Source organism: Mustela erminea, chromosome 1, assembly GCF_009829155.1.
Source record: "Mustela erminea isolate mMusErm1 chromosome 1, mMusErm1.Pri, whole genome shotgun sequence".
Taxonomy (NCBI): domain Eukaryota; kingdom Metazoa; phylum Chordata; class Mammalia; order Carnivora; family Mustelidae; genus Mustela; species Mustela erminea.
The window spans coordinates 211,657,246-211,671,447 of record NC_045614.1 but is presented as its reverse complement, the minus strand read 5'-3'; the positions used below and the strand labels follow the sequence as shown (position 1 = coordinate 211,671,447).

At 47.4% G+C, this 14,202-nt stretch overlaps 1 protein-coding gene across 7 annotated transcripts in view; it reads right to left on the bottom strand.

The window, feature by feature from the left end:
* DOP1B (DOP1 leucine zipper like protein B) overlaps positions 1-14,202 on the bottom strand; it is a 108,496-nt gene that overhangs the window by 7,944 nt on the left and 86,350 nt on the right. For 6 of the 7 annotated variants that reach the window (XR_004288502.1, XM_032354644.1, XM_032354608.1 and 3 more), the window contains 8 exons: positions 14,017-14,121; positions 13,854-13,920; positions 11,900-12,044; positions 6,792-6,877; positions 6,443-6,552; positions 6,176-6,322; positions 5,186-5,247; positions 4,553-4,681 (listed from right to left, as the gene is read on the bottom strand). Coding sequence is in view for 6 of the 7 variants with exons in the window: in XM_032354644.1 (XP_032210535.1) it covers positions 4,553-4,681; positions 5,186-5,247; positions 6,176-6,322; positions 6,443-6,552; positions 6,792-6,877; positions 11,900-12,044; positions 13,854-13,920; positions 14,017-14,121 (851 nt within the window). In the remaining variant the exon portion in view is untranslated. The remainder of the gene's footprint in view (positions 1-4,552; positions 4,682-5,185; positions 5,248-6,175; positions 6,323-6,442; positions 6,553-6,791; positions 6,878-11,899; positions 12,045-13,853; positions 13,921-14,016; positions 14,122-14,202) is intronic. The other variant, XM_032354625.1, reaches the window with a different exon arrangement.

Below are 14,202 nucleotides of genomic sequence, written 5' to 3'. Positions count from 1 at the left end.
TTTCTTCTGGCCTGGGCACTTGAGGAGATGGTAAGCTGAACACCAAAGTTTCAACCTGAATGAGAAAAGCCATCAAAAGACACAAATACAGAGATGGTAACAGAGGTTTATCAGGAAAGGATTTCAAAAAGATGTGGTCTAAAAATATTCCAATAATCAATTACGGACATTTGAAACAAATAGAAAATGTCAGCAAAGAAATAGGAGCTACAAAGAAGCGCCAGATGGAAATTTTAGAACTAAAAAGTAAAATAAAATCACTTTACTAGAAAAACCCTCAGTGGTGGGCTCAACAGCACACTGGAGATGACAGAGGACAGAGGGAATTTGAAGACGGAATCTGTGGAAATTACTGAAACTGAACAAAAGAAAGAAAAAAAGTGAGGGGGGTTAAACGAGCAGGCTCAGGGACCAGTGGACAACGAAAGATCTAACGTTTCAGTCACTGGAGTCCCAGAAAGAGGAAAAGGATATAGGCTGGGAAAATATTTGAAGAAATAATGTCCGAAAACATTCCAAATTTGGTAAAAGATGTACATCTACAGATACAAGAAGCTGAGTGAACTCTAGGAAGGATAAAACCAAAGAAATGATGTAACATTCAGTTACATAATAAAACGTGAAAAAGTAAAGATAAAGTCTTGATAGTGGTCAGAGGGAAATGATACATTACAGTAGCCTCCTCCGTCCCCATCTTATCCATGGTCCTGCTTTCTGAGGTTGACCCTGGTTGACTGCCGAAGCAGATGACCCTCCCTCTGACCTATCGTCAGGGGGTCAGTACTGGGCTCACATTAAACATCACATGCCTATGTCATTCACCTCACCTCATCTCACCACATGGCCACCCTTCTGATATTTTGAGGGAGAGAGAGATGACATTCATGCAACTTTCACTATAGTATACTGTAATAATTGTTGCATTATATGTGCCTGATTTATGAATTAAGTTAACCACAGGCATGTATGTACAGCAAAAAGCATAGTATATGTAGTAGTTGGTACTGTCCATGGTTTTAAGTATCCACTAGTAGTCTTGGAATGTACCCCCCTGTAAAAAAGGGGGGCTACTGTAACTAAAAAGGAACAATAATTTGAATGAGAGACATCCCTCAGAAACCATGGAGTCAGAAAAAAGTAGCGTATTTTTCAAGTGCTACTTGAAAAGAACTTCACCCCAGAATTCCATTTCTCATGAAAACATCCTTCTGGGTGTTTGGTCACCCACACCAAAAAGAAGGAAGATGAGATAAACCGTGTCCATGAAGGGAAACAGAGAGAACTTGTGGCCAGCAGACCGGTACTCAAAGAAACATCCAGAAGATATTCTTCAACGAATCAGAAATGGTTGGAGACGTGGAACATCAAGACAAAAGAGCAACTGAAAGAGCATTCCACGAGTAAAAAAGGACATTCTCTATCTTTCTAAACCATGCCGGAGGTTGAAGCGGTTTTGCTAATGGACCGCGCTGTGTGAGGTGTTACCAGAGGGGAAGCAGGGCGCACAGTCACAGGAACGCTTGGTACTGGCTGTGCAGCTGCTTGTCAGTCTTAATCCACTTTGAAATAGAAGGTATTTTTTTAAAGATTTTATTTATTTATTTGACAGACCGAGATCACAAGTAGGCGGGGGGAGTGGAGTGGGGGGGGGGGGAGTTGGGCAGTGGGGGAGGGGGCGGAGCAGGGTCCCTGCTAAGCAGAAAGCTTGATTCCAGGACTCTGGGATCATGACCTGAGCTGAAGGCAGAGGCTTTAACCCACTGAGCCACCGAGGTGTCCCCAAAACAGAAAGTATTATGGAAAAAGTGATTTGTACACATATCTCATATTGGTGCTCCAAAGAAAAGCTAAATTCATGAGATTATTCTTCAGCCAAGATCATCTATTTTAGAATCACGAATGTTCTTCAATCTCTAACCCTCCTTCCTTAGCTGAGTGATCAACCTTACGAACCCAAGGAGTTTCTGTGAGCAGAGAATGGGGGCGAGCCCTGAGCTCCTACTCTCTCTCCCTCTCAGAGTCATGACTTCCTTAGAATTGTTGGACGCTTAGATCCTGCTGTGGTCAAACCACACCACGCTGTTTGAGAAAGGCTCTGGTCTGTTCTTTTCTTGTTCTATACACCCAATACCATCTCTTTGGCTCTCCGGGCCTCAGCCACTTATTTTAAAGGTGTGTGATGGGAGACGGGGGAGAGAATGAACAGGTCTTTGGTCTCAGGGTGGGAAGGCACCAAAAGGACCATGTGATGCACTGGCCTACAGGTTCTCCTTTCTAGTTTCCTCCTCTTGCCTCCACTGAGAGTGGACTCAAGGCTGCCCTTTCAGACAGCGCCGAGCGGCCAGGAGCATACAGACCACAGACGCTGCACAGGCTCTTGAGGACAAGTGATTCCTGGTCTTCTCCTCTCCATGTTTTGTAGGGATGCAGTAAGGCTCGGCTTTGACTCTACATTCACTATCTTTTTTCTTTTTAAATTTAAATCCAATTTAGTTAACATATAGTGTATTATTAGTTTCAGGGGCAGAGCTCAGTGAGTCATCAGTTGCATAGAACACCCAGTGCTCATTCCATCAAATGCCGTCCTTAATAATGTCCATCACCCACTTCTCTCTTCCCCTCCCCGCCTCCCCTCCAGCAGCCCTCAGTTTGTTTCCTAGAGTTAAGAGTGTCTTATGGTCTCTGCACTCAGCCAAAGTCTTTGGAGGGCTGCCATCACCCTTACTGGCAATCCTGGCCACCATCTGCCTGAATCAGCAATACAAGAAAGGATCTGTTGATATCGGAACATTTGCTCTCACGTATTTCAAGTACTCGGGACTTTATTTTTTATTTATTTATTTATTTTTAATATTTTATTTATTTATCTGACAGGCAGAGATCACAAGTAGGCAGAGAGGCAGGCAGAGAGAGAGGAGGAAGCAGGCTCCCCACCGAGCAGAGAGCTCGATGCGGGGCCGATCCCAGGACCCTGAGAACGTGACCCACTGAGCCACTCAGGACTTTATGATGTGAAAATCTCCTTCTGTGTTTCACTGGTTAAAATTATGTCAGTTTTAGTATAAAGATATTTTATTATTACAAACATAAAATATAGTCATAATTAATAATTGTGAGAGCTGTTAATGTTCTGAACTGTAATAATTAAGACCTTTCAAATAGTTAATCAAGTGGGCATGTAAGCTGACAATTACTACTAATATCAAGAGTCACCTGGATGACTTGGGGAAGAGAATTTGTGAGCTGACAGATACATTTATAAATTTCTTTATATTTATATATTTACTTATGTATACATTGATTAATTGTAGGCTCCATGCCCAGTGTGGAGCCCAGTGCAGGTCCTGAACCCCATAACAAGACCTGAGCTGAGATCAAGGGTCAGGCACTTAACCAACTGAGCCACCCAGGTGCCCCAGCTGACAGATATTTATAAACACTTTTTTTTTTAAAGGGCAGAGCAAGAGATTGATGTCATAATTCTACCTGGAAATAACCCGAATGCCCTACACTGGTGAACTGGTGAGCTAGTCACAGAATGGATACCGTTCGGCAATAAAAACCAGTATATGCTGTTGATAAATATGGTATGGACGACTCTCAAAACACATTAGGGAAGTCAAAGAAGCCAGACGCAAAGGCTTGACCCCACCTAATGACATTTAGGATATTCGGGGCAAGAGGAAACTGTGAGAGGAAGGCAGATTAGCACTTGCTAGGGACCAAGGGAAGGGGATGACTTCCAAGGGGCTCCGGGGAACTTTCTGGGGTGATGGAAATGTTCTGCATGTTGGCTATGGTGATGGTTCCACGACTATATGTGCTTATCAAAATTCACAGAACTGTATACCCAAAAAGGTGACTTTTATTATATGTAAATTATACCTTAGTAAACCTGATCCTCAATAAAGAATTTACACCATAATTCTAATATTTGAAAAATTATTTGATATACTAGTTTTCATAATATTAAACAAAGAAATCCTTAAGAACTGTATTAATTTTATTTGATTCCATTCAGGCTATGAGTCTTAAAACACATTTCTATTTGAGAATTCTGTTGTATCTTGGAGAAGGGTGAATTGTGAATTTAGGCAGAATCCCCACTTCACCACCTGCACATTTTATGAGGGGGAAAAAAACCCTTTAAGATCATGTACAATAGCTGCAGTAGTTCATTTTTGAAGCAAAAAATATAGCGAGTACAAAAAAGAGAAAAACTGTTAAGGAAAGGGACTTCTCCTTCACTAGCTTCGGTTGGTGCTGTGACCTCAAATATCCTGACCACAGGTGCATCTAGCAGGAGGCAATGCTAAGAAAGTACTCAGACTTTCAGAAACTACCTAGGAAAAACTAACAGCATTATAATCGTTGATTTTTAAAATAAAGTTTCAGATTCACTGATAAATTTCCAGAGGTCTTCCACAAGCACTCATTTTAACACTCTGCCATCCGGCCCGAGCATGCTGTGGGCCACCCCGGTAGTTGCCTGAGCTGGGTGTCCATCCACGAGGGGGTGTGTGCTGGGGGTGAGGGTGGGTGCCCTTCTTACCTTGTATCAGAGGAAGGTAAAGGTGGTATTGATCAAGTTCTCCACTGAAGACGGCAAAAGCCTGGCGCTTTAGCAGCATGGCTTTCTGCTCAAAACTCGAGAAGAGTTTTAAAGAACTGCTCTGCATGTCTAGAATAAATACAGCCAATACGTTCCATTTAGTGAGAAAACCGCAATCAGAGGTAAGTGACAGGACATTCATAATCGTGTCATTTCTATCCTTCCTGGTGAAAAATCATGGTCCTAAGCAATCATCGTCTTGTGGTTATTACTGACATATTTATTAGGAAACGTAAATACTTCTTGAAGAACATTTAACAACAGAGCATTAGAAGAGGATACGAAGGACAGACAATTGCTCCTCATCAATTATGGTAAACCTATCACTACTTTCAAAGTATTCCCCCTGTGGTAAAGCTGTAGGGAAAGGTTGTCGGGGCCTTCTGGTCAATGCACTGGAACCGGGAGGCTCATTCGTGAGTCCTGACACATTAGGCACGTTACATTATAGTTTGCAGCTTAGATGGCATCGCTGAAGATCTGAGGGGAGTCCTGAGCTATGTGGTAAAGGAGGATTATGAGGGGATCGGGCCTTTAAAAGTGTGATTTATGTGCAAGTAACATGCAACTTACTCATTAGATCTTTAAACATTGTTTTCTCGTGAGTCAGAAGATGGTCAATAATGGACTTCCAACTGGATATTAAAAAAAGCAAAGTTAATTAAATATGTAAGGGATGACAGTCTGATTAGAGGCATCAAGAAAAGAACATGCCCCTTGAGATCTATTAAAACCTGTTTCCTGAAAAGAAGTTAGTGAAAGAAACAGGTTTTAATACAAGGGAAAGCTGAGCAAAAGCTCTTCATTTATAAACTTAATGACACAGGCGATGAATAACAAAGGAAAGAAATAATAATTCCCAGCTTAAGGTAAAAGAGAAACAGTTTTTTCAAGAGTTGCCCTTGTGCTGATGGAAAGTAGGAGCAGTGATATCAAATACGACTAATTTTCCCACTGGGCTCCCCAGAAGAGCAACAGCCTTTCAAGGTGAATGGCGCAGGACTGTGAGGAGTCGGGGGTGGGAGGGCAGCAGGGCAAACTCTGGCCAGTCGCTACCCGCCATCAAGGCCATTGATATATTCTCGTAACCAAAATCTGATGGGGGAGACCCACTGTGTGGTTCTGTTGACCTTCCAGGAAAGGGCGCAGGGAGTTCACCTCACATCTGTATTTCAGCAGCTATGCCGGGCCGGCTGCACAGTCTCAGTGAGAACTTGTGAAGCGTGTGCTGAGACGTGCGATAAGGACAGCACGGCGTCACCAGCAGGCTCTGTCATCTTAGCGCTGGAGTACTCCAGGGGACACTCGAACCCTGGATTGTGTGCTCCGGGGATAACGTGCTCTCGTAACCAAAATCCTTTTGATAAAAAATGCACCTCTATATTTTTAAAGCACCCAACCCCCTGCCATGAATGCGGTTAACACGCGAGCTTGTGACAGGGCCATCCTAGGATCTGGGCTGATGCTAACTGCTCCCATTTCAAGTAGGAGAATTATGTCCACCGAAACATTTTCTCCACTGGAGGATCTGCACCAGCCCTTTGTCAGAACAGCGTCTCTTACTGTGCACAGCAAGTGTCCATCTGAAAGAAAGCAGGGTCCAAGAATAACTCCAGGACTTCTTTCTTCCAGGCTCGCTTCGTATAGGCGTAGCCGCTCAGAGAGCTCAGCAGCTGAGCGCCGGCCCGGAAGCTGGGCGCGTTGTAGGCACTGAACACGGGTGGGGGGGGGAAAGGCTCAAGGTCAAAGAGCGCGCAAAGAAAGCCGCTTGGTGCCTCTCCCATACCCGACTTTGCTCCCTACGGGCAGGACACCAGGAGATGACAGTACCTGTGATTGCGTAAGTAAGGAAACACGTAATAAAGCAGGCGGGAGATCAAGGGCACCGCTTTCTCCTTCTCGTCACTTCGGTAAACCATGTCCAGGAGAGATGCCAGGACCTACCGGAGCAGGATCACAAGGAAACAGAAACCTTCTGAGGCCAGCGACCGTAAGAATTAGTCCTCGAGGGGCACATAACCCAACAAGACAACTCCCCGGGGCAGCTGGAGGCTGGGAGAGCTCCCGAGGCCAGCAGGAGCGGCAGCCAGTACTCGCTGGCCCAAGACCGGAGAGCCTGTGCCAAGCTCCGAGCCGGCCATCACACCACTGAGGGAGGACAGGTCACACGTGCACTGACCTCTGCCAGGAGAGACAGGGCCTGCACGCTGTACACCGACGGCGCAGACGCGGACACCATTGCTGAAGCAGCTGCGGTGGCATCTGCTGACAGAAAGATGCATGTGTGCTTCAGTCATGGCGGATGGGCCACCATTTCTGCCCCTGAGACATCTCACAGATGTGAGCGATGCACCCCAGCCTGCACACTGAGGCTGCACGTAAGTATCCCTTAGGGGTTCCTTTCTGTTGACATGTTCAACTTCAGGAAGAACCTGGGTACTGAGATCGCACAGATCAGCGCTGACTCACCGTCCTCCTCCCCATCCCTCTTCTCAGCATTGTTCTCAGAATGTCCACTTCCCCTCGGATGATCCGTCTTACCCTCTGGGCCTCTGACCCCCCACCTCCTCTCTTCCAGTCATCTCTTACTCTGGGTCACCCACTGTCACCACGACACTCTTGGACTCAGCAATTTCCCAAATCTCCACTTCCGGCCTCCCTCTCTGACTGCATCTTGCCCTTCCCGAACCCTTGCGCAGACCTCCAACCCTTCGGCCTGGCACCCTGACCGCCCACCAACACCTCCGGGTCTGTCCTTCTCGCCTCCCCACCTATACTATGGTCTCCCATCCACCTGGCCAACATCCTTGGCTCTTTTGCTGCTCTCTCCCTCTGAGGAACTCACCTGGAAAAATGCAAAGCTGGCTAAACCCACAGATCAGCCTCTGGAGTTTCTGTGTAGTTGAACGTTCCGGAGAAAACCAAACAACGATGTAACAGATCTCACTTTCCTTCATGACCGTGAATCTCAAAAAGGACCTGATGCTACCACATCGTCCCACCAGCCGTGCCCCGGCGGTGTGCTGGCTTTCCTACTCTGCCGCGTCATTCTTGCAGGCCTTTCCTCAATAACCATCAACACTCCCTTCTCAGCTGATAACCGCACTATTTCACCGAGACAGTTAATGGAAACGAAAGGGAACTCCCTCAGTTTGGCCACATCTCTCTGTTCTCTGCGCTGTCTCCTGTTTTGATGCACATGCTCCTGGCTCCTATGGAAGAACAGTAGTTCCATTTCTGACATCAAGCCTGGCCCCACGGCCATCGAGGGCTTTGCTTTCGAACTGTCCTTTCTCTCTTTGGTATTTATTTTTCTCTCTCTGCTGCACATATCCGTCACATACAAATACGCTCTGGTATACTCCAATTAAAAACAAGAACATAAGGGCTATTCTTTGGCCATTAGTTCTACTCAGTTACTGTCCTATTGACAAGTGAGCTTCAAGGAGTTCTCCGCATTCACGGCCTCCTCCTCCTCCTCTCCTAGCCTCCTCTCCACCCGCTCCAGTGTTCCCTCCCTCCTTGTCCCCAACCTCCATGTTGTCAAGCCCAGTGGGTCTCTGCCGCACCTTCCCGTTTCTCAGCAGCCTCCCACTGTGTTACTCCTCCCTCCGTCTGAAAGCACCCTCCTCTCATGTTTCATGACTCTGTGCTCTCTTGGTTTCTCTCCTACCCCGGTGACCACTTAAGCATCGTTTCTGGCTCCTTCTCTTTTTTTCTGACATCTCAAATGTAATGCTTGCAAAACCAAGCTCAGTTTCCTGTTCCAGAATGTTCTTATTTTGGTCTTCTCCCCCTCGATAAATTGTGTAAGCTAAAACCCAAAGTCATTCTTGATTGCCTTTTTCGTTAACCACCACATGCAGCCCATCAGCAAATCTGCTGGCTCTGCATCTAAGTCAGTCCACCTTTCCATCACCCCTGCCTCCGAGCCAGCAGTCTCTCACCCACACCACTGTGAAGCTAACTGGCCTTCCGTTTTCCTCTCATTTGATACAGCCCTTACTGCTCTTAGCAGCCAAACTGTTGTTTTCTAAAGACGGAGGAAGAGCCCGTCACTGCTTGAAACACTTTAATGGCTGCCACAGCGAGTGGGATGAAATCTAAGCTCCTGACCAGGCTCTCCTTAAGCCCAGCAACCCTCAGTTCCCACTCGGGCCCCTGCCCCCTGCTCAGTAAGCTCCAGCCAGGCTGGTCTCCGGCTTTCTGGCCCACACCCACCGCCAGGACTTGCCATCCCTCTGAGCAGTGCCCTCCAGGTCTTTGTGCAGCTGTCCCCTAACTTCTCACTTCTCGGAGCAACTGTCACCTCCCTGAGGACACACTCTGTAACATCTCCCTGCTCCCAGCTGCTCCTGCTAATCGGACTCTTACTGTCCTTACACGAAGAACCACCTGCAATTCTCAGGGTCATTTACTTCTTCTTTTCATCTTTAAAAAGCTTTCATTTTAAAGAACTTCAGATTTTCAAGAGCTGAAAGGTCCCTTTGTTAACGTGCTTTTTGCTCATCCTCTCCCCTGCTGCCCGTGCGCTGGGTGCCGAAGGGCCCGCACGCGGGACACCCCACCCGCGGACTCGGGGTGAGAAGCCGCACACCGGGGGCACGCACACAAACTTTAAATGGGGACAAACACATTATTTGAAGCCTCACTTTGTTTCATGCTTTCTATGGCCCATATGTATACACGTAATTTGTTTAAGTAAAACAAGGTCATGACCTAAACACTCAGGGTTTTTGGTCCTCTATCATGAGCTAATTAGGTTTTATAGAGAAGCTCCAAAATCACCTCCAGCTTTGGAATTCTCTGATTTCTTTAAACAAAAATAAGGTAATTTTACTCTAGCATTATCTCGAGGTCAAATGAAATCATTGTGCAAAAGCCAGGCCCAGTGACCGTGGTCCGTCCAAGCAGTCAGTCCAGCCACTCTGGTGGAGCAGTTCCAGCTGTACACCAGCACGTGGGGTAGAAATGACCCCGGGGAGTGAGCCCAGCAGAGGCAAGAGCCCCCTCCACAGCTATAAACACAGCCACAGCCTGAAAAGCCTCACTGCTGCTTTATGTCAGCAAATGCCAGGGCACTGCTTGTGGCAGCTTCATTACACAATCAAGGGTAATTATTTTTCTTACGCAAACCACAAAACTAGTTACCAAGCCAATACGGCAGAAGTAGCGGCCGGTGGACCACAGTCTGCCGAGTACGCCATCCTTCCTCCTCTTGGGGAGAGAAGCCCCTTCTGGTGGGGACTCGTTTCTCGAGGCTCCCGTGCACCAGCCCTTCCCTCTCCTCCTCCGGGTCGGCAATGAACCACCCGGGACCTCCGCCATGAGACCTGGTTCACCTGAGCCAAATGCCTGATTCCTGGTATGCCTAGAACTAGACACCAACGAAGGGCTTTTCACTTACAGGAGCCAAAGTGGTTTTGTTCTTTTGTTTCTATTATTTCTGCTACCTGTGAGAGAAAAGAGCCCTGACTTCTTGACTCTCTTTTGGTAAAGATCATAGACGTAGCTTTGAGCTGTTGCTGTAACTGTTGCTAATGACAATGAAAGACCCAGTAAAATATCACAAGACAGCTTTTGAACACTGCCTTTGTGGTGGGTACTGTACTATGTAGTTCCTATTGAACCTAAATGTAATTTTTGCCCTTGTGTTCGTAAAACGAAGAGCAAACTGGTTTACTCGTTTGGTGTAACCTATACTGGGACTGGGCACACGCTCCTGTCCCCTGGTTAAATAATACCGAGAACTAACAAAGACAGTTACTTTCTCCAAGATACACTTAATCCTGAAAGAACCACTGAAAACCGACGAAAACAGTTTACGTATCAAAACAGGCAGCGTGCTCGTCAAGAGGCACTTCAAGACTCTCACCCTGTGCTGTGCCCACCCATCCAAAGCTCTGCCCAATCCTGACCAGTTCCCCACCCTAAAAGATCTGCCACAAAGGACTCGGCCAAGGCCCTGCACCCTACAAAGGTCCTCCCTGAACTCCCCCAATGAGACGCTGCTATGACCCTGCCAAGTCTGTCTCTCCCTGCAGTAGATCTGATCACCTAAGTTCTGCTTCATCGGCAGATCTGTCCGGTGGTCTTCAGGGCACTGGCAATGAACCACCTCCATGGCTGCATTTAAGGCAGACTCCTCCAGAGCACCTGGTTGATCACGGCCCAAGTAGACAGAGGAGTCTCCCCTCAGTGTCTCCTGGCTGCTCTCCTCGGAAGCTGTAACTGAGAGCAAGGCTGGGGTGTGCCGAGCCCATGTGACCTCCACTAGAAAAACCTTCACATCCCGGGCAGTGACGAGGCACAAGGATCACTGAGAGGCATGGGTGTGTTAGTCATAAAGAAAAGACACAATCTAATGACTCTAACCACCTGACGACAGTTCGCTGGTTTACTGAATTTTCTTTCCACAAGTTCCATGAAAGAAAAACATACATCTCCATATTTTTTTATACCCCACGGATTTCTTTCACCTAATCTATGTAGATTATCCTGGGAAGCTACTTTCTTGGATTCTGATCTAGGCTCAGTGAGGGCTGCCATGGTAGCATACGTCACTCGGGGCTCTATCAGTGGAATCCTATTGTTTATTACACACAAATTATGTTGTAAACAGTAAAAACAAACTGTCTGCTTTTTTTTTTTAAAGTAGGTTCAGTGCCCAGCATGGATCCCAGTGCGGGGCTTGAATTCATAACCCTGAGATCAAGACCTGAACTGAGATCAAGAGTCAGATGCTTAACCATGCGAGCAACCCAGGTGTCCCCAGACTGTTTTACTTTTTTTTTTTAATTTTATTTGTTATTGGACAGAGAGAGATCACAAGGAGGCAGAGAGGCAGGCAGAGAGAGAGAGAGGAGGAAGCAGGCTCCCCACTGAGCAGAGAGCCTGATGCGGGGCTCGATCCCAGCACCCTGGGATCATGACCTGAGCCGAAGGCAGAGGCTTAACCCACTGAGCCACCCAGGCGCCCCCAGACTGTTTTACTTTTTTTTTTTTTTTTTTTTTTAAAGATTTTATTTATTAATTTGACAGAGAGAAATCACAAGTAGACGGAGAGGCAGCCAGAGAGAGAGAGAGAGGGAAGCAGGCTCTCTGCTGAGCAGAGAGCCCGATGTGGGACTCGATCTCAGGACTCTGAGATCATGACCTGAGCCGAAGGCAGCGGCTTAACCCACTGAGCCACCCAGGCGCCCCAGACTGTTTTACTTTTAAGGAAAAACCAGACCCCCTTGCAGTAGCAGGCAACAGGCATTGTTTTCTGATTGTCTCTGTACCTACCACACAAATCTTCCTCAGTATCAGATTCTTCTAGAGATATCTGAGGCTGGGCCTTCACTTCCAGGTTTCTGCTTAGCCAGCTGGTTTGTTCCAAGGAAGAGCCAGCAATGCTCCCTACAGCTTCTAGGATTTTTTGTGTGACTTCCTGAGAGTAATGGAGAGAAAGAGGAAAGGAGGTTAGCTCAGAATCTAAAAACGCCTACAACAGCACCAACCAGCAAAAACACAATGCAGGTCACAACTAGAACCACACAGATAAGATGCAGTTTCCAGGAACCACATTAAAAGATCAGAAGAAACAAGCTCCTAATGTTTAACTTCACATATCCAAAATACGATCAATGTGTAATCAATATAAAAATTAATGAGATTTCACACTTTTTTTGCACGAGGCCTTTGAGATCTGATGCCTGTTTTATACTATAGCACATTCAGTTCAGACAGGCCACATTCCCAGTGCTTAATAGCCACATGTGACTACCGGCTTCAGTACTGGCCACTGCGGGCACACCGCAGAGAAACGGCACCTGGGACATTCGTTTTCCAGTTTCTCGAGGACCACGGGTTCTTGCTAGAATTGCATCTTTCAATAACATACAAGAAACACAAAGAAGTAAGTGAAATGGACTCGAGGGCGAAGTGATGAGGGATCCGCATCAGGAGCACAATCAGCAGAGAAGCGGGTCACGTGGCTGTGACAGGGAGAGAAATGCTGAGCCCCTTTCTCAAGCCAGCATCACCAAGTGTCACCAGCGGAGACTGGCCGAAGGTCCTGGACATCTGAGAATCGAACCACCGACTTCCGCTGTGCTGGGTTTAGGCAGGAGGCAAGAGCATGTCCGCCAGCCTGTGGCCGGCAGGGGCGCACTTGAGGGAACTGCCTTGCCCTGAGCTTACGCAGAGGTGTGGTGTGGCTGACGGTGGTGTAAAGAGCAGGAAATGGGACCGAGAGCTCAGAGGAGGTCCCACTTCCCATGCAGTGAGTGATGGGGAAGAAGGGCAGGCGCCGCCTCGAAGCAGGGGTGAGGAGCTGGCATCAGGAGGTTGAGCACTGTGGGACAGAAGCAGCTGCAAATGAGCAGGGGCGAGGGGCACCAGCCATACCAGCTGCGCTAACACCGCGGCCAAAGCTATGCCCAGAATGGACTGAAGGGAGGGGTGTGCTGTGGGCAATGGGCCACAAAGTGGGACCTTGAGTTCGGGAAGTGCCGTCCAGGCACTGGTCACACAGCATCTGGGCTTTAATGATGCTTCTGTTGTGACAGCTGGAGGCTAAAGGAGACCCTGAGTTTCCTAATGACGCCCGACTGTGCTTCAGACAGAGCTCCAGTGGTTCAGCAGTGGGAACTGGACAAACCATTCACCAATGCCCGGGATCGTAAGGATTCGCAGAACTATTGCCAGAGCATAAAGCATACACGTCCCAGCTGAAATTGAAGCCTTGGCTCCCAAAATCCCTGAATCACTGATTCTCACGGTTGCACAATAGTGACTTCCTCACTCCATCGCTCTATTGATTTGTTGCCTTTCTACTCTAAGATTTCCCTTCTCCTAGGGTGAGTTTCACTCTGATTTTTCAGGATTTTTGAGATTTCCTACGAGTACATAGTACTTTAATAATGGGGAAAAGCAATGTTTGCAGGGAAGGCATCAGTATGGATGGAGTTATTAATGTAACGCTGCCGAGGCGGCTCCAGCCGCATCCGGTACCCTGAGGAGTGGGGCACCCTGTCATCCCACAGTGGACTGCTCAGGTCTGACATGAGAACTCAGGCAGGCGACTCTGCCCGGGTCTGTGGAGCCCTCTGAAGACAGTAACAGCGGAAACCAGCTGTGAGGACAAATGCGAATCTAAGAACGATTCTGCCCAGTGTTGCCGATCCACAGGCACGTCCTCTAAAGGTGGACACCGCTCCCGGAACGGGCACGTCTCCTGAACTTCTCACACACAGACCTGCAGGTCCTTCTGGTCCTTCTTGCTTTCCAGGTTGGGAGTTCTCGTCACAAAGTCGTTCAGCATGCTGTTGAGAGACAACCAGCTTCAGACTAAGAACGCCGAAGAAGCGAGGGGTGTCCTGGCAGAAACACACGGTAACATGAACACTGGGTCCCAATACCTGAGAAGCAGAAAGTATCCGGGGGGAGCTAGGTTCAACTGGACAGATTCCTTCAACACGCCCAGCAATGATGGGAAGTTCTCTTGCAAGGCTGTTACTGGGAGCCTGTTTTTTTTTTTTTTAAAAAAAAAAAGGAGAAACAAAACAACAAAAAAAAGAAAGAGGAAAAAATACCCAACTGTGAAC